Consider the following 17,721-nt stretch of genomic DNA (forward strand, 5'->3'; position numbering starts at 1 on the left):
CGCGCCCCGCTGGCGGCGCCGCTCCGCGGCCCCACGCGCGACAAACGCGCCGCCGACACCCCCACCGCACTCGCAGCCCCGCTCGCACGGAGCCCCGGCAGCGCCCCGCAGCAGCACGCCGCCGGCAGGCAGCCACCCACGGCCCGCAGCTGCCGCCCGCCCCCGCCGCCCCCGGCACCGCGCCCCGCACACGCCCCGGGCGCCCCGCTCCCCCCCCCGCCCGCCGCATGCGCAGCGCGGGCGCGGAGCTGTCCGAGCGCTGAATCCGGGCGCTCCCGCCCGCCCCGTTCCCGCACAGCGCCGCGGCTCCCGCCGGCCCGCAGCCCCCCTCCCTCACACCCTGCCGCCCTCCCGGCAACGCCGACGCTTCCCTCCCTACCCAAAGAGGGGGAAAGCAGAGCGACCCAGTAGCCCCACCACCGTTCATAAATACTAATTTCCAGCGAAAGGGAAATAAAACATATCGACAACAGAACTGCTCTCAGCGCTGTTCTCTTTTGCCTGATGCTCCTCGCATAGTTGGGTTTTCTCCTCTTCTTTTCCTTTTTTCCCCCTTTCTTTCCATTTCTTTTCTTCTTTTTGCTTATTTTTTTTTTCCCCTTCCATCACCAAAAGCCAGTCGGGGAAACGACTGTGCCTGATACCTTTTTTGTGCTGACTGCTGGAGATGAGCCTAGGCTTGACCTGACCATGATTCCAAGGACTGGCACTTCTCTTTTACCCCCACTTTGTAGAGATCCAGACCTTCTCTTCTTGATTGTCAAGAAAATTAAATTTTTGCTGAATTTGGAAATCTAGGCAGCAGCAGCTTACTTTTTCCCTGCATCTCTCTGGAATCGTTTCTGGGATATTTCCAAATCATCACAGAAAGCAGGAGGAATGAACCGGCAGCTAGTGAAAATTTTGACAACCTTGTTTGCATTTTTCTTAGAGACAAACCACTTCAGGTAGGTGATACCACTGTGTAATAATATTTGTCAAAAGGTCGTGAGAATCATAACTATAAAGATACTACGTCACAATAACCTAGTTTGTTTGCTGTATTTGAGAATGTTTTGTGTTCATTCTATATAGACTATTCCTTTTACACTCAGAGACTCGTTGCTTGGTAACAAACACAAAAAATAATAATCTCAAGTTTGGGTGATCTATTTTCCATTTTCTGATGCAAAGATGTGGGTTTTTTTTCACTGTATAGCAGTACAGCTAGGAACATTTTCTTCAGCTTTTCTTCCTAAATGCAAATTCTCTGCTCCTGGCAAAGGTTGTTAAGGAAGTTGCTTTGGTTCTCTCCTCTTCAATCTTTGGAAATGATTGTACGGTTTTGTTAGGGATGTAGCTATTTGAAATTAGAGAACCAGCCCTCCGATTTTGGTAAAACCGTGGATCAGACTAGTATCGTGTTCACTTAAAGTCCCAATGTTTCTGATTTTTTTCAACATTTCATGAGCTTTTGCTTCAGCTATTGACTTTTTGGTGGAACTAAGGAAACAGGTCAGTCTTATTAACCAGAATAGCATTTTAGATGAGATTCATTATTGGACTGAATGCTGCTGTGCATCTGCACGTACAGATGAATCTATATGTAAAAGTGTTCTTCTAAGAATGATGAGGTATACATATAGTGACAGAGTGAAACATGTTTATATTTGTGAGCCTGGGTTCACAACACGACTCATAACTAGTGGGCTCTGAATGAAAACAGAAGTAATTAGTATATGAATAAGTGCACTATTTTAATTTTCCAGTTTTCATTTTCTTATCTGAATTATTTCATTATTTGAGTTGGATAGCTCATCTGTTGCGTATACTAAACATTAAAAATATTTGCAATGGTATCCTGTCATTGACAAAAGCAAAAGGAAGCAACTGTCTCCTATAAATGGAACCGGAAAAAAAATGTGTGGAATCACACCACGAGAATTTACTATCACCTTGCCTTTTAACAATTCTGACGAATTGTTTATCTTTTGTAGCAAAAGAGGATTTAGTATTTTCTTTTCATTTTAGATGATCACATGTATGTTTGATATTTTCATATTTGGATGTAGATGCATGAAAATACCCCATGAAATACTCCTGAAAGGGAAAGGTTTCTTTTGGGCAAATGTTTAAACAGAGAGTTGTTAAGAAGTCAGAGACAGAATTACTTTCAATGTAGTTCAAAGATACAGTGGAAACAGATACAATGAAATTGGTTATTTAAGACTTAAGATAATGTTTTATTATTAAATCTGTGCCTCTACACACCAAATATGATTGTTTTCATTCTATTTTCTTTTTCCCTGGGGAACAACCATGGGGAACTCCTAAGCTTTCTTCCTCTGCAATATATTATATGTTTGCAATATATAATGTGCTGTGTACACAGCATTTCATGCACATGATATCGTACCAGAAGTTTTTTCTTAAATCCTCAAAACAGACGTGTTCAATGAACTTGTATATAAATACCACCTGGTGATACTAAATTTTATTATTCAGTACTCTTGGAGTGGGGGTGAAACTCCCCTAAGATCAGTTGTGACTGACTCCGGAACCCTTTTTGCCATGTTGGGAAAGAATCCAGACACTCACTAGCATGATTTAAACCTTTTTTGGGTATCATCTTTAAAAAACAATTACATTTTTTTTATCTGTATCTTTCCCACCATTAACAAATCCGATATTTTTCAGTGTTGCTTGTTAAGTATTGTTGGCTGTTATTTGGAAGTTTAAGACCACCTTAAACCAATGTTAACATAACATTTTAACAGCATCCATGCAATTAAAATAATGATATAAAATAGGTTATCAAAATCACTCTAAGGTGGATCTACACATTAAGGTGAAGAGTAAATTGAATCTTCTAAAGTCTTAAAACTGTAATGAATTTATTTTAAAAGCTAAGACTTTTTCTGAATAGAAAATTGTGTTCATGCATGATACCTGAAACTTGAATTTATTTCTAGAATAAAGTTTTTAGATGAAAGGTAGAGTATGTTGCTCTTTAAAAACATTAATTTTTACTTTCACTGAGTTGAGACAATTTTATTTAGTTATGTAATTTCTCCATGACTTGAATATAATACAAGCTAAATATTAGCTAATGCTGGCTAATAATTTATTTAGGACGACTTTCTGTAAAGAACATGATTCAAGATCTGGAAAATCCCCCTCACAGACCCTGTCTCCTTCAGATTTTTTGGACAAATTGATGGGAAGGACATCGGGGTATGATGCTAGAATCAGACCAAATTTTAAAGGTAAGTTTTCTAAGACTTCTAATTAATTAATTGATAAAGTTTGGGATAAATTATAGGTTTTGAGGAGTTTTTAACCTCTGGGTTTCCAATAACTTAACTTTTCCAGTGTTATAGTGCCATGGAAAACAACTGATCCGTGGGGTGGACTAGAAGACAGAGCAGTGTAGGTAATAAGGGTCCAGAGCTTGAAAACCCTTCTTTTGACATGAATTGTCAATGTTCAGCTGTCAGAAAATACTTCTGAAGACCTTACTAATTTAATGTAGTGAATAGGGTTATGGGCTTCAGACTAAAACCAAACGAGATGACTTGTTCCTGAAATTTTTAAGCCACAAAGACAATATCATTAAAACTTTCATGCTGAGATATTGTCTTCTTTATAGGAGTGTCTGAAGAAAAAAAAATTGTTTTCTTTCAACTTGAAGAAAGTAAAAGCTTCTTCCCCAAGGTAGGGGAAACTCAAGGAATATACACAGAAGATTTTATCCTGAAAATACTGAATGACTGATAAGAACAAATGGTTCAAGATTCCTATAAAATATAGAAACTGTATTTTGTTTGCCACTTCCACGACAGACCCCTTTTCTTCCAAAATTTGGCGTGAATTGTGGAACATCATCACCATCATCCCAGCACAAAGAAGGTTGTGTACTGGAACCTTCTTTTGCAAACATTATTACTCAAAGCAAGTTTTCTGTGCTGTAGTCCTGTAAATCCATACAGAAGAGAGCACAGAATATCTTGTGGCTTTCTATGAAAGGAGTTGGGAGAGAAGTTTCCATTGCCAACATTAAGCATTTTGGGAGAGTCCTTTAATTACACCAAAATCATCTCCTCTATGCCAATTTAAAGCTCAGAATAAGTTTTACTTTGAAAACTGATAGAATGCTTTCTCCCTTAACAAATCTCATGACAATGTACATTTGCAACTCATATCTATTAGCTCTGGCCACTGGAATGCATTTTTTCCTGTATTAAGCCTTTTTAGCAGTACTGTGAAAGTTGATAATGGCTGGAAAAAATAATCATTTCTTAGCCAGTGAATGAACTGTAAGGAGAGAAGAAGCTCACATGTCAATGAGAAAAGTGTTTAATTAAATTTAGATCAAAGATCAGTTTCTTCTCTCTGTTCCACATGTGCAAATTACAAGATTTAGAACAAAGTGCCTTTTTTTGACTGCTTCCTATGCCTGAGCAAGGAGCAAACCAGTATGGATTTCAGATCCAAAGGTTTAAAAGCTGACAAATTAGGAAAACTGAGCCAGTGAAGTCTGAAGTCTTAATTTCAGAGTATTTTTCAAAGTGCTTATTGAGTTCCTGAACTGGTGTCCACATCAGCTTATAGTAAGTAATATTGCACTAGTCTCTTACAGTCATTTTGCGTATTTGCATGAGTATCAGTGAAATTTTAGAGAATGCAAATGAAGGCAGAAATTGCCTGAACTGAGCACAGTATCAATCTTTAAGAACATTTTCCCACTCTTTAAATGGGGGGTGGGGGGTTGCACTAAAAAGTCTTCCTCTCTTGTATCTCAGTAATAAAAAGCAGCAATAGCAACAGTCCCATGTACATACATGGCTTAGAGACAGCTCTCTGCTGCTCCCCTGTATGTGTCTACAACCATATCAGGAGAGCACAAGGAGGCAGGTTCATGGCTTTTCTCCCCTGACACTGAAGTGTAGAGCAGGTATTGTGTGGTGCACAGTCCTGTGTGGTTCACACTGAGCTTGACAGACATGTCTCACCTCTGAGTCCTGTATTTTGTTTGCATTCCCAAAGTGAAGCTGCTGCCTCTTGACACATATGAGACCCTACTGGGGCTTTCCCAGTAATATCTGCAATATTTTTGGTTTTGATTTTTTATTAAGTCACACTCCAGTGTGACTTTGTGGTAGTTTGAACTGTTAAATAGATCTTCAATTCTTTCTCATAATTTCATCTACGTGAGCTCTCCCAGAACTCTCAGTCTTCTGGTGGGGGGCCTGAAAGTTCTCCTTGTTCTTTGCTATGTTCATTTGAATGGTATTTGGAGCTCAGAGTTTAGAACTAGGGAATTAAGCAATGCAGTTTTGAATTTGACATCATCAGTCAAACCCTTGTCAGCTAATAACCCTGTTTATTAGTCAACATCCATGTTTTAGTTGCCCAAGCCTCATTAATGTTTCAAAAAAATTAAAAATACTTATTGTTCTGTATTACATGCTTCTTCCTTTTAGAGAATGAGGACAGCTGCCAAGGAGTCAAAATAAATTTATTTTGCTTGAACTTAGTATGATAAAGATTATTTTTTTATGAGTCTTTACTGTGTCCACAATAAATTGTTCTGGTTTTTAACATTTATATATATATATATATGTGTGTGTGTTTAAGATAATTTTGGGGGTAAGGCCTATTGTACAATACTGATATTCAAAATCATACAAATGGAAGAATGTATGAAATGCTGAATGAGTACCTGATCCATAACACTTTACGTATTTTAAGGAAAGAACTTTTTATCATCAGAGGGGCTACAAGAGCAATAGTGGGGATAAATAAACTGGGAATCTTCTATCTGGTTTTGATTTTAGTCTGGGGATAATATTTGTTTCAGAAAAGACATTGTGAATCAAGATAGTTTTGCCACTGCCTCTCCTCATAGGGTCTTGAGGGGCAGCTGTTTGAGCAGTGGCTGAGAGGGCATTTGGTCTGTTCAGCCTGCGGAGGAGGAGGCTGAGGGGAAACCTCGTTGTGGTCATCAGCATCCTCACGAGGGGAAGTGGAGGGGCAGGCACTGATCTTTTGTCTCTGGTGACCAGTGACAGGGCCCGAGGGAATGGCCTGAAGCTGTGTCAGGGGAGGTTTAGGTTCAATATTAGAAAAAGATTTTTCACCCAAAGGGTGGTTGTGCACTGGAACAGGCTTCCCTGAGAAGTGGTCACAGCACCAAGCCTGAGAGTTCAAGAAGCATTTGGACAATGCTCTCAAGCACATGGTGGGATTCTCTTGGCCCCTGTGCAGGACCAGGAATTGGGCTTGATGATCCTCATGATCTCTTCTAACTCAGTTCATTCTGTGATTCTCTGATTCTACTCATGCATTTGTCTAGTTTTTTTCTGCTTTAGGCCAGTTACACAGCTTTTTCTGAGTCCACTACAGGGATTTTAAAGTGTCAGAAAAGTCTGATTTCATGGAAATGCAACTGAATAGAACACATTTGTCTTATGCCACTGATTATACAATAATTAAATATACTTTTATGGCTAGTTTGAATTACTGGAAAACAGCAGCTATTAGATTAATTTTTGAAATAAAGGCTGTGCACTCTAAAGAGAGAGGAAAATGCTACTTACTGGAACAAGGTGTTTTATCCAGATAAAGCATTTCTTCATTAGTGACTACTTTTTCCTATCTTGTTCTTGCAAATTAAAAAATCTAAGAAGATAGTGGGAGACCAACAGGTGAATATGTAAACATTTAGACATCAACAACAGGGGTTCTTTGGTTGTGATTTTTTTTGTGGCTGGTTTGTTTTTGGTTTTGTGCTTGTTTTTTTTTCATCAGTACTGTATAATGAAATATATTTTCTCTTTTGTATTGTTCTGTCTTATACAATTATTTGAACACAGAAAAACATATTTCTTTTTTTTTCTTGATTTCAAGTGGATGGATACAAAATTTCCAGACTCTAAGAGGGGATAAGTCTCAGATGAAAAGCCAGAAGGAAGTGCCAGAGTGACAGCTCTCAAAACTGCCCTTTTTTAATCACTCTCTGTCAGATATTTAATGCATACTTTTTTATCTTCCACTTATCTTTCATTGAATTTGAATAGGCTAATAATTTGTGTAAGGACACAGAGGGGAATACTTCTAAATGTAAATATGAAGACTGCAATCTAGTACTACCTGAAGTCCCTGAGAGTCTTTCTGTTGACAACAAATGTATGCTCATGGTCCTGTGAGTTGATTTGCAGTTTCTTCTTCAATTATAACAACAATGGAGTATGGTTTCTGAAATATAATAAAAGGCAAGCTTTGGACAATACATTTTTACTTTATTAATATTAAATTTCTATTTTTTTATAGTAAAACACAAGAGAAGTAATATCTTTTACTTTCCCCAGTGCTCACATTGCTTTCAAAGTTAAATAAAAGCCAGAAATAGCAGTGTAGAGTACCTTGGTTATGAAACTAGCCAAGAATGTGCTTTCTCCTTGCTAGAAACGAGGGATGGTGAAGTGGTACCTTAGCTTAGTGTACATTCAGCTCAGGCTCAAGAGCACTGCATGTAATGCCAGGATACAAGGGATCAATCTAAAACTGAATTACAACATAAGATGTAGGGCTAATGGAGAGCCGACTTGAATTTAACATTTCTGAGCAGGTGTTGATCTTCAGAGGTTACTACATTCAACTTTTTAACACTTTCATCATCTACCACCACTAAAAATCTAAATGCAATCTAGAAATTATCAGATAGAAAAAACTTCATTATCTATAGGTACTGCTATGTCTATTATGCCAAATACTTTAAGTAATAGGCTGGCTGTCATGCCCTGGGTACAGAGCAGGGGAATTGGTCACCAAGAAATGCAGAAGTGAGTTATCTTCAGGTATAGAAAACATTTACAATGACGGTGATAGTGATTTTCTTTGCATTGAATTTCATTCCATGTTTTAAATTCAGTCTTTCTGATTGAGTCATTAATTACTAAAGATTATTCTGAGTTTTATGGAATTACATGAAGGTGTGCAGCAATAGTGCCTGTTAATGTTACCCTCATGACTGGATATGCAATACAGTGTGAATTAACCTGCTCAAAAGCTGCTGTTTTGTTAGTGATGCAGTTTGGTGTGTAGGGCCATAGTTGTAAAAGATTAGTCTGTGATTACTGCAGTGTAATGCCATTTTCATGCCGAGTCTGTGGGTTTATATCTGAATAATAAACACATGGACTAAGTAATTTACTGACAATTAGCCTGACAACTGTTACAGGAAATGGCTTATGCACTTTAATACTTTAACTCCTTGGCAGCAAGGATCAGGTTTTCCCACATGTTCAAACCCATTGCTTACTTATGTGGCCCCTGAATTGACCAGTAATGAAATGTTTAAAAAACATGAACGGAAAACACAGAATGACATTTAAGGGTGAAATTAGTGGCATCAAGCTTAATAAATAAAAGCAGTTTTCATGCACATGATAAGAGGATCTGTCTGCAGAAGTTGACCCTTATCTAAACATATAAAAGTTGAAAAACATACCAAAGATAAGCTGTGGGACTGTAGCAATTTGTTCTCCAGTGATTAACAACCTTCCCACTACACTTCAGTTGGTTATAATTACTGTCCCTGAAGTCAGATGTGGTGAATATCCTGTACTGGGCTATTCTTCACAAAGAGCCAAGTTCAAAGTCTCAGAGCGCCAAGTCCAATGGAGGCTCAAATCTTGTTCAGGCAAGCAGTGTGTAGTAAGAAAGGGCACATTACTGGTGCATTCAAGTTTTAGGGCATGGGATGAGGATTCTTTGCAGGAGAAGGGCAACTAACGGGGCACTTTTCAGATCTGGCCAGACCATTACACTCCCTAAATATAGTTGCTTGAGAAGTCCAAGCATATATTATTAGGAAGGTAAGCTTCTGTTTTATTTTCTGTCTTGAAACACATCTAAAACTTGCAATGTTTTCAGATAAAGCCATGTAGACACACCTCATTACACAGCAAGATGCTGCATAAGGATACAGCCGCACTTACCCACAGGACATGGTATTTATTTGGTCTTGGTTTATTTTCCTTCAACTGCAAAAATGAAGCTAAGGAAATGATGCTCAGTCTCTGCCCTAGGTATGCACTTTTTCAGGCAGAAGGAGCCTTTTAATTGTGTTTGTTTTAAAACTGCTAGGGGAAAAAAAAGGCTATGGACCTTGCACTTCTTCCTCTCTTACTTTAATTTCAGGTTCTTTCTCAGAACATGAGTAGGCTGGATGAGTTGCATGGCTAGTTAGGTTATGTCTAGGAGACTAGACAAATGGGGCCCCTATTAGCTACGCTGCTTGGCTTTTTGCTCATGCCTTGGATGAGCTCTTTCTGAGCTGCCCACAGCCAGCTGCTTCCAAGGCAAGCCAGAAAGCCTGTGAGCATGCAGCAGGGTAAAGCACAAGCTAACCAATGCTGCCTGGCATCCAAGCTGAGGGTCAGTCCAGGTCTTCGTTTATATATAAATGTTTAGCCACAGTCATCTGTATTGTATTGGTGCATTGCCTTTATTCAGAACCAATTATTTAATTGAGAGATATCAATAGATTTGGCTCTTGTCATGGAATATTATTCTGCTACTACACAAACTGCAAGGGGGATTTCTGAAAAACAAATGTCAAAGCAAAGCCAAAGACCTTTCATATCAAAGGATTAGATGCTATTGTTTTGATCATATTCTAATATAAGTGTAATGTTTTTATCACATCCAGTGTCATATCACACCTAAATTTTCTATGTAGTTGAAACCAAGGCCCTTGAGTCACTTATTGTCATGGTTATATGCTGGCACAATGCCAGCGCCCCATGAAAATACAACCTATCAATCGAATGCTGTGAAATGTGATCGGGAACGGAGCAAAACAGGCCAAACTTAATAACAAAGGAAAAACTTTATTACACTACTACTACTACTACTACTATAAAAGGAAAAGAAAGGAAAGAAAAAAGAAAACCACACAAAATTCAAAATGAAAACCTTCCAAAACATTCCTCCTCCCACCAAGACTACAGCGAGACCCATTTGGATCCTTAATCAAGTTTTCACCCTTCAAGATAATCAATACTGAATCCATCGGGGAAGAGAGGAGTTCCCCTTGCACCATAGACCCCCAGGAAACACAGCTGCCACCTCTTGTGTTTCCATGTCACACATGGCACTGCCCAGACACACCGGCCAGTGTGACACTCTCCTCTCCATGTCACAGTGTTCTCACCACCGTGCATGGACAGAGACTGCTTATAGGGCCCCTTTAAGGATGCTTTGCCAAGGACCACCAGGAACAACAGCCAGTCCAGTGTCGCATTTCGGGACTAGAGTTCCCCCCATTTTCCCCTGGGGCCAAGGATCCAAGGACAGAGATCTCCTTCTCTTCTTCTCTGAAGATGGAGGGCATCCTCACACCCTCCTCAGCTCTCTCTGTCCATTCCTGAACAGGTAGTTGCTGAAGGAGGTCTCTTGGCTCACCAGTGCATCCCCCTAAAATGCAGTCCCTCTTGAAAGAAAGAGTGGTTCAGTCTATGGTAAACAAGCAGAGTCCAGCCAAAAGCCACTCCATCATCTCCCCCCAACCTTCTTCTCTGAACATCTGAGGTCCCAGGCTGTCTCTCTTTCCTTCAAATCAGGAGGAGTAATATTTCATAAAGCCTTCATTTCACAGGAAAGGGTAAAAGTTCCCGGACTCCCCGGATGGCTGAAATCTCAGCCCAGGACTCTGTCTCCCATCTCCCACGCTGGGCATCTTCCCTCCCCTTCTCCTTCTCCTCTGCCGGCAAACTTCCAGGTGTCTGCTGGCTCTCTATCTCTTTTCCCTCTAGCTTAGGGGAGGGGGAACAAAAACATCCCAGATGTTCTCCACCCTTCCATCCGCAGGAGCTGGCCCAGCCGGTTCTGATCCTTCACCCCCTGGCCTACCTCTGCAGGCCGCATGGCTCCCCTCTCCCACCCAGCCTGGGCTGGGGGGGAGGTCTGTACCTTGCGATGACCGGAACCAAAGAAGAACGAGTCTTCCTGGGAATTCCACTTTTAACCCCTCTGTGTTCTCAGAGGCGTGTCCACCTTCAATTGGTCACCCCAAGTGTCAGTATCCAAACCTGACCCCTGACTGGATTGACCTCTTCCTTCCAAAAAAAAAATTCTCTTCCCGTGTCAAACCATGACACTTATTAAGGATCTTGTGTTTTGGCTGTTTTAGAAAGCATGCAGTTTATATTTAGAACATATAAAAACATATACATTAAATTTACTATAAGTATATGCATTTATAATCTGCAAATCTCTTTTACACGGTTACTCTCCCTCTCCCTCTCCCTCTCCTTCTCCCTCTCCCTCTCCCTCTCCCTCTCCCTCTCCCTCTCCCTCTCCCTCTCCCTCTCCCTCTCCCTCTCCCTGCTCCCCACACTTCTTTTCATGCAGCCCAGGACAGGGTTTGCTTTCTGGGCTGTGAACACACATTGCTGGGCCGTGTCCAAGTCTTTCTCCTCAGGGCTGTTTTCCATCCCTTCTCTGCCCAGCCTGTACTGGTGTCTGGCATTGCCCCACATACAGGACCTTGCACTTGGCCTGGTTAAGCTTCATGAGGTTCACACAGGCCCACCTCTCAAGGACCCTCAGGATGGCATCCCTTCCCTCCCCTGTATTGACCACACCACCCGGCTGTGTCACAGGAACACTTGCTGAGGGTGCACGCAGTCCCACTGTCCATGTCCCTGACAAAGATATTAAAGCAGTGCCAGTCCCAATACTGACAAGAGCTGTTGGACTTGGACATTGAGCTGTTGACTGCAGCTCTGGCAGAACTGATGAAAGAGGTTCCTGCACCAGAGTCCCTCATCACCATGCTTGGGCTCCAATCTTTCCTGGTACTCCTCAGGCAGCTCCTGGCTGTGTCACTGGCACCCACGTGAACCAGCAGCAGCAGTTAATGCTTGTACAAGGGTAAGCAGCTCGCCTCTCCTGAGAGCACACGGCTCCTCCCTCCATGCCTCGTCACCCAGAGTCCCCTTTTCTCAGCTGCACAGGTTGTTACACAGGGAACAGATGGAACTGCCTTACTCAGTTCCAGCAGCAATCCTGATCTGCCAAGTCTTTCCTTTTCGTTCTCCAGAGCAGTGAAGTGGTTCTGTGGTGGCACCTCAGCCTTCAGGGGAAGTCCCTTCGTCCTGCAGGTCCTTGCCTGTCCAAACTTCCATTCTTCTTCATTACTGCTCCCCTCTCTCTGTGTGTGTTTTGGGGGGGAGGGGGGGTCGGTTCTTGACTGTGGGTACATATAAATCTCAGATTAGGTAATCTGAAAAATGTATGTGACAGTTCAGCTTCTGAATATGCATTTTTGTCTTTCACAGAAATGTGTGATTTTAAGTCTGTAGAGAGGAGCCCCCCAGATGATGCAGACAGGGTGGTATAGGGTCTGGCAGAACTCTAAGATGAAGGGTGCACCATGTATGGCATAAATAATGACCTGTCAATGTCATAAACACCAAGCCCATGATTTAAATTCTAAATTTAAATAGATATATAAATTTAAATTTATAGATATATAAAGGCTCTGATACTGGAAACCGTGCAAGATCTAAGCCATACAGTACATGAGAGAGCAGTGCAATTCACCAAGCATTCAGTTACTTACGAGGGTTAAATAAGAGCAGCCTAGTGGCTTATTTGAACTGTGCCAGCTACCAGCAGTCCTCAAGTATTGCTAGGGAATGAAGATGTTATGATTACCTCATATGCATCAACTCCATGTTAGCATTTAATGAGTCAATAAAAGAAGAAAGCATTTAAATAGGACTTAGGTGGAATATGAGCCCACAAACAAACCCTATGCCTGCTCTCCAGAAATCTCTGATCCACCTGCTTTGTAACTCTTGGCAGTACATTACTGTTTTACTTAAAGTTTCTCAGATTCTCTCAGTTTTGCTCTCAAGTATGCACAGAACTGCCCCAGTCTGCTTCACAGAGCACCCACCTCTCTCCTAATCCAAATTTAGACTCTCTGATGAGGCACTGCTCCACCTCCATCTCCCTGTATGGACCAAGCATCTCAGAACCTGCCTTATATTGCACAGGAAAAAGATTCCTCTCAATGTGGATCTGTAATCACTTAACATGCCATGCTGCCACCCCCAAACAAATGGTGTCTTCTGGGTGGTCTGCCATCCTCTACAATACATAGGATATTTTCAGGTCTAGCTTTTCCTCAGCTTAAAGAGTTTTCTATATGATCCAAAGGAATATAAATGGTTATGAGAGGTCTATTTTGAAGCAAAGAATTCAAACTTGACTAAGCCAGGAAAAAATTGCAAAGGGAATGTGACTTTTCAACCTTTCAATGTAGTTGCTTGTCTGAGAAAGGAGAGCCTTTACTCTTAACCACTTTGATGAAATGCACAGAAGTGCCTGTTGTAGCCAGTACACCTTAGGGGCAACTGATGTGACTGTTACAGAAAATGTTGTAAGGACAGGGTTTGAGAAACAGCACTTCTCTCACATTTCCTGATGATTGCCCCAATCACTAAGATAGAAGTATTTTTAGCAGCAACCACAGCTGCACTTTAGGATGAACCCTACCTCCTCTGAATAAAAGACAGTGAAGTATATCCCACCCCATTTTCCTAGAAATCCACAGCTTTGTAGCCTAAGAGACGCAATTCAGCATCCCTTCAATCTGAGACAGTCATAGAAGCTCTTAGAAAGGACCTTTCTGCAAGAAATCTCTCCATATTTTGTTATTGGCCACAGAACAGATTGTATTTTAGAAGGAAAAACTGAAATTCTTGACTGATTTTTCAGTGTAAAGTTGAAAGGTGCAGAGTGGTCTGAACAGTGGATCCTGAAAGGAGGTACCTCAAGCCCGCTGAGAATCTCAGTTTCAGGAGGGCACGCAAAGAGCCCATTGCAGATCACTTGCTCTCTGCATGTAGAATCCTGCTGTGCTGAAGCATCATGTTCTGCCCCATGGACCATATGTTTCCTCCACAAGGGCTTGGATATTCTGCACTGAAGCAGCAGCCACTGCACTGCCTTCTGCCTGCCATGGGGCTGAGATTTTTTTTTGGCTGTAATAAACAGTGGGCTGTCCGGGGAAGCACAGTACCAGAATGATGCTCTTCTCCAAAAGATAACAACCTCTACCTGTGTATTTCTGTGTCTCCAAAGCCGAGGGTTGCAGAGAAGCAACTGTGCACAGCTGTGACTGGCTGAATTGTGGGCACTCTCCTTTAAAGAATGGCGACCAATACGCAACTGATTCATGCTGCAGGAAAAAACTTGTTGCTCCTCCATCCCAGGAACACAACTACAGGTTATCTTGCTTTTGTCCTTGGGGAAATATATCTGAGAAAAGGCTAAATGCTTTCCTTAAACTGACATAATTAGTCAGGGAAAGCCTAGGATTAAAATTTACCAGATCAATACTCATTAAGTTAGGCTGCCTCTAAGGACTACACTCCCATTGTGTGCTGTTTTTATGTCTGTGTCTCAGGCTATGAAACTATCGTATCAGAATTGCTATTTCTTCTTGCACTGTTTACTATGTCTGATAAAGTATTAGTCCTAAATAATAAATAAAACAACAGATCAGCCTGCTCAGAAGGCTGCTATAAACTCTCACACTGCAATTTAAATCAGCTGTTGAAGAGATGCAAATTACATGCACGGTGCCAAAGCAGGAGCATATGTAAAAATTCCTTTTATTTCCAGTTGTGAATTTGCCTGTTGCCTGTGCATAAACACATGTGCATACTCCCCGTCATGTTAAACTAAAATGAAGGATGTGTTTACTCCATGTAAGTTTCAGACTGCAGCAATTTTCCTTTCCAGACAGTGATATCCCATCAGATGGAGCAGTCTGAGGTGTTAAAGCCTTTGGTCAGTCTGGTTATAGGAAACATCCAAAAATAAGCATTTGGGAGAATTTTTCAGCTCTTCAGCTCTGTACCCCTGCAAATAATTTTTTACTCTTTGGCTTCATACCCCTGAGAGTTTTGGTTTTTGTCACACTTCAGAGGTGTGTTTTATGTGAGGCAGCGCACACACAATCTGTAAAAACAGACTTTAGTTCCTTGTTTTTATAATAAAATATAAATTTGACTTATCAAAGTTAAATATAATTTGGGATAGATTCAATTTAGATGAATAAATTCCTCAGTGTGGATACAGTCTCATTTGGATGACTTTGTAGAAGACCTCTGCTCAGCATGGCTGTTGGTGGTAGAAGCCAGAGAAAGATCACATGCCCTGACCCTGCAACATGGTTTATGTCAGCAGAGGTCTGGGCCCATGTGAAAGCCATGTGGTGCTCCTCACAGCACTGCAGTGAACATTCTGCAGCAAAGAGCAGGATGTATCGATAAAAAAGTAAGGCAGTCAGTTTAGGAGATGCTTATTTTTTAGGCTGGCAAAGACTTCTCATTCCCCTCACATTCTTCCAGTCATTTTATATATAAAAAGAACTGCTGTCAGAAAAATGCTTGTGCAAGACACCCAAGAAGTACATTAAGGATGTCTTGCAGTAAAAACACAAATTCTTTTTTGTATTTAGGATGTGGGATTCAAGATAGGGTATTCCCCAAAGGAAAGAAGATGTGGGAAGGAGAGGGATAGGAGGCTGAATTTAACAAGCAACAGATCAACTGATGGGAACATTGAAGATGAGAGTCAGTATGGAGGAATTAATTTCAAAATAATCTTTTGCACACATTGTGTGAAAATGAATTGAACTGTAAGGAGGTAAAAAATAGAAAATACTAAAAATAAAAAGAAAATTTTGTTTGTGCAAGATCTGGTGGGTGTTTGCATCAGTGCCTCAGACTTGTTGCTGATTGACATCTATACCAACTCCTGGCCATTTCTTTTGTCATTTGTCGCTATCACTGAGCCATCCTATTTGTCTAAATTCCATTGTTCACCTGTGTCCCATGTATCATTTGGTGTATAATTCCATATCAGACATAAATCAGTGTCTGCTTTCTAATATTAGTTGCCCAACTGCTTTATAATTCAAGTCCTGCGTATGCCTTCAGACAGTACAACAAAGAACATTATGGAGAAAAGCTGGCAGAATTGTTAAATAAAGTGAATGTCTGAGGCTCAGATGAACAAGAAAGGAGTTAAAATGGATTCTGAGTCCTTTCTGTAGCCACAGAGATAGGTATTGTTTAAACCTGTATTTGAGACTATAACTGTTGATATTTACAACTGAGCTGCCATTAATTTCTGCAACACAAGATCAGAATCAGAGAGAAGGAACAAAGTAAGACATATTTACAGAGAAATGAACAAAATAACATTTCTTTTAAAAGAAATATTTTGAAATGTGTGCCAAGAAAGAGTAATCAGTTCATTCTGACTTACAATAGAAACCTAGGTTAGTAGCAACATTTTAATATTATTATTTATATGTTTCTTTTTTTCTTTCTTTTGTTAAGTAGGTCTTCCCCCCGCCTTCTCTTTTCAGTGAACATATTTACATCTTGTGATTCCATGCAGTCTCTTAGATGAGTTGGCTACCCTGGCTTCATAAAACATTATTAATAAGATTATCCAGAAGGAGTTTGTCTGACCCTATGCTGGAGTGCAGACTTCATTATTTCATGACTGTAGATGTAGTACCATCTTTTATTTAACCACGTTCAGAAATGTCCCAGTCCTCTGCACACGTTATGCAGTTCACATGCCAATCAGCAGGGAAGAGCTCTGTTTTCATTAATGCAGAGCAACTGAGCAGTTTCTCAGGATCAGGTGTGAGGAGCATCTCTGCTGAGAGCCACTTCAGAGAGCACTGTTTTGTGATAGGAAGAGCAATAGAGGTCCAGATGTTTTCATGTCAGAAGAAAAGCAAACAATTCCTTTTGCCCAAATACTGTCCATCTCTCTATTACACTGGAAGAAGGAAAACTTTAAAAAGAGATGCCTTGCAACGAGGTGCTTGTAATGACCTGGAAATTTCAAAGATTAGCGGAAAGCTCAGACAAAGAAAAAACTATTTGATGGACATATGAAAGATTAAAGGATTGATTTGAATATTCTCAAAGTTGACATAAATTCTAAATAACTTTGCACTGTAAACTTGTAGTTCCAGTTGGAAGTTTCTAGATGTAAGATTTCTGATTCACTGTTTTTTGGACTTATTTCCACTGTTTCATTTGCACATGGAACATTTTAGCTCTGGGAATGGCTGCACCTAGTTACAAGTGTTGCTGAGGGTTGTGTAGAAATATCTGGGTGAGCTTTCAAGTGATTTGCTCAGAGATGTGCTGCACAACACTGCAGTGATACAGAGCTCAGCACGAGCTATAGTGTCTGGGGTTAATGGCCTCCAGTGAATTCCAGCCTGTCATGACTACATTGGTACCATCCTCAAACTACCATGTGAAAGCCAGCTCTGGCACATTTATACAATCTGTTGTGACTGCTGGGGCTGTATATTCTCTGTAGACTAGCTCAGGTTAGCTGGGTAAATCAGGAGCATGTCAACTGTTTAACAGGCTTTTCTTTTCTGAACTCCTGGTTTGTGAAGTGAAATGAAATAGGGCCCGGAAATTGTTCTTGTTCAGTGTCTGTTAGATAACCTGTGTGGATATATCCCACTGTAACCCAGAGCTGACAGTAATGTATGTTTCTGTTATCAACCTCAGCAGAAAGAGTCAGGGAAGAATGAACTCATCATATGGACTATCCTGTAATGCCAAATGCAGAACTGAAGAGGCTTTGTAGAGTGAGACTTACCTTCCTCTGCCA

The 17,721-nt window shown here is 40.8% G+C and overlaps 1 protein-coding gene across 8 annotated transcripts in view; it reads left to right on the forward strand.

Annotated features, from left to right (window-relative positions):
• The first annotated feature begins 250 nt into the window (after positions 1-250).
• Positions 251-17,721, forward strand: part of GLRA2 (glycine receptor alpha 2) — a 121,509-nt gene continuing 104,038 nt past the window's right edge. The window contains exons 1-2 of one of the 8 annotated variants that reach the window (XM_002197598.7): positions 251-947; positions 3,112-3,245. In XM_002197598.7, the coding sequence (XP_002197634.5) occupies positions 880-947; positions 3,112-3,245 (202 nt within the window). In that variant the 5' untranslated portion in view covers positions 251-879. Of the gene's footprint in view, positions 948-3,111; positions 3,246-17,721 lie in introns of those variants that run through there. The other 7 variants (XM_030281188.4, XM_030281200.4, XM_030281163.4 and 4 more) reach the window with 7 other exon arrangements.

This window comes from Taeniopygia guttata, chromosome 1 (assembly GCF_048771995.1).
Source record: "Taeniopygia guttata chromosome 1, bTaeGut7.mat, whole genome shotgun sequence".
Lineage (NCBI taxonomy): Eukaryota > Metazoa > Chordata > Aves > Passeriformes > Estrildidae > Taeniopygia > Taeniopygia guttata.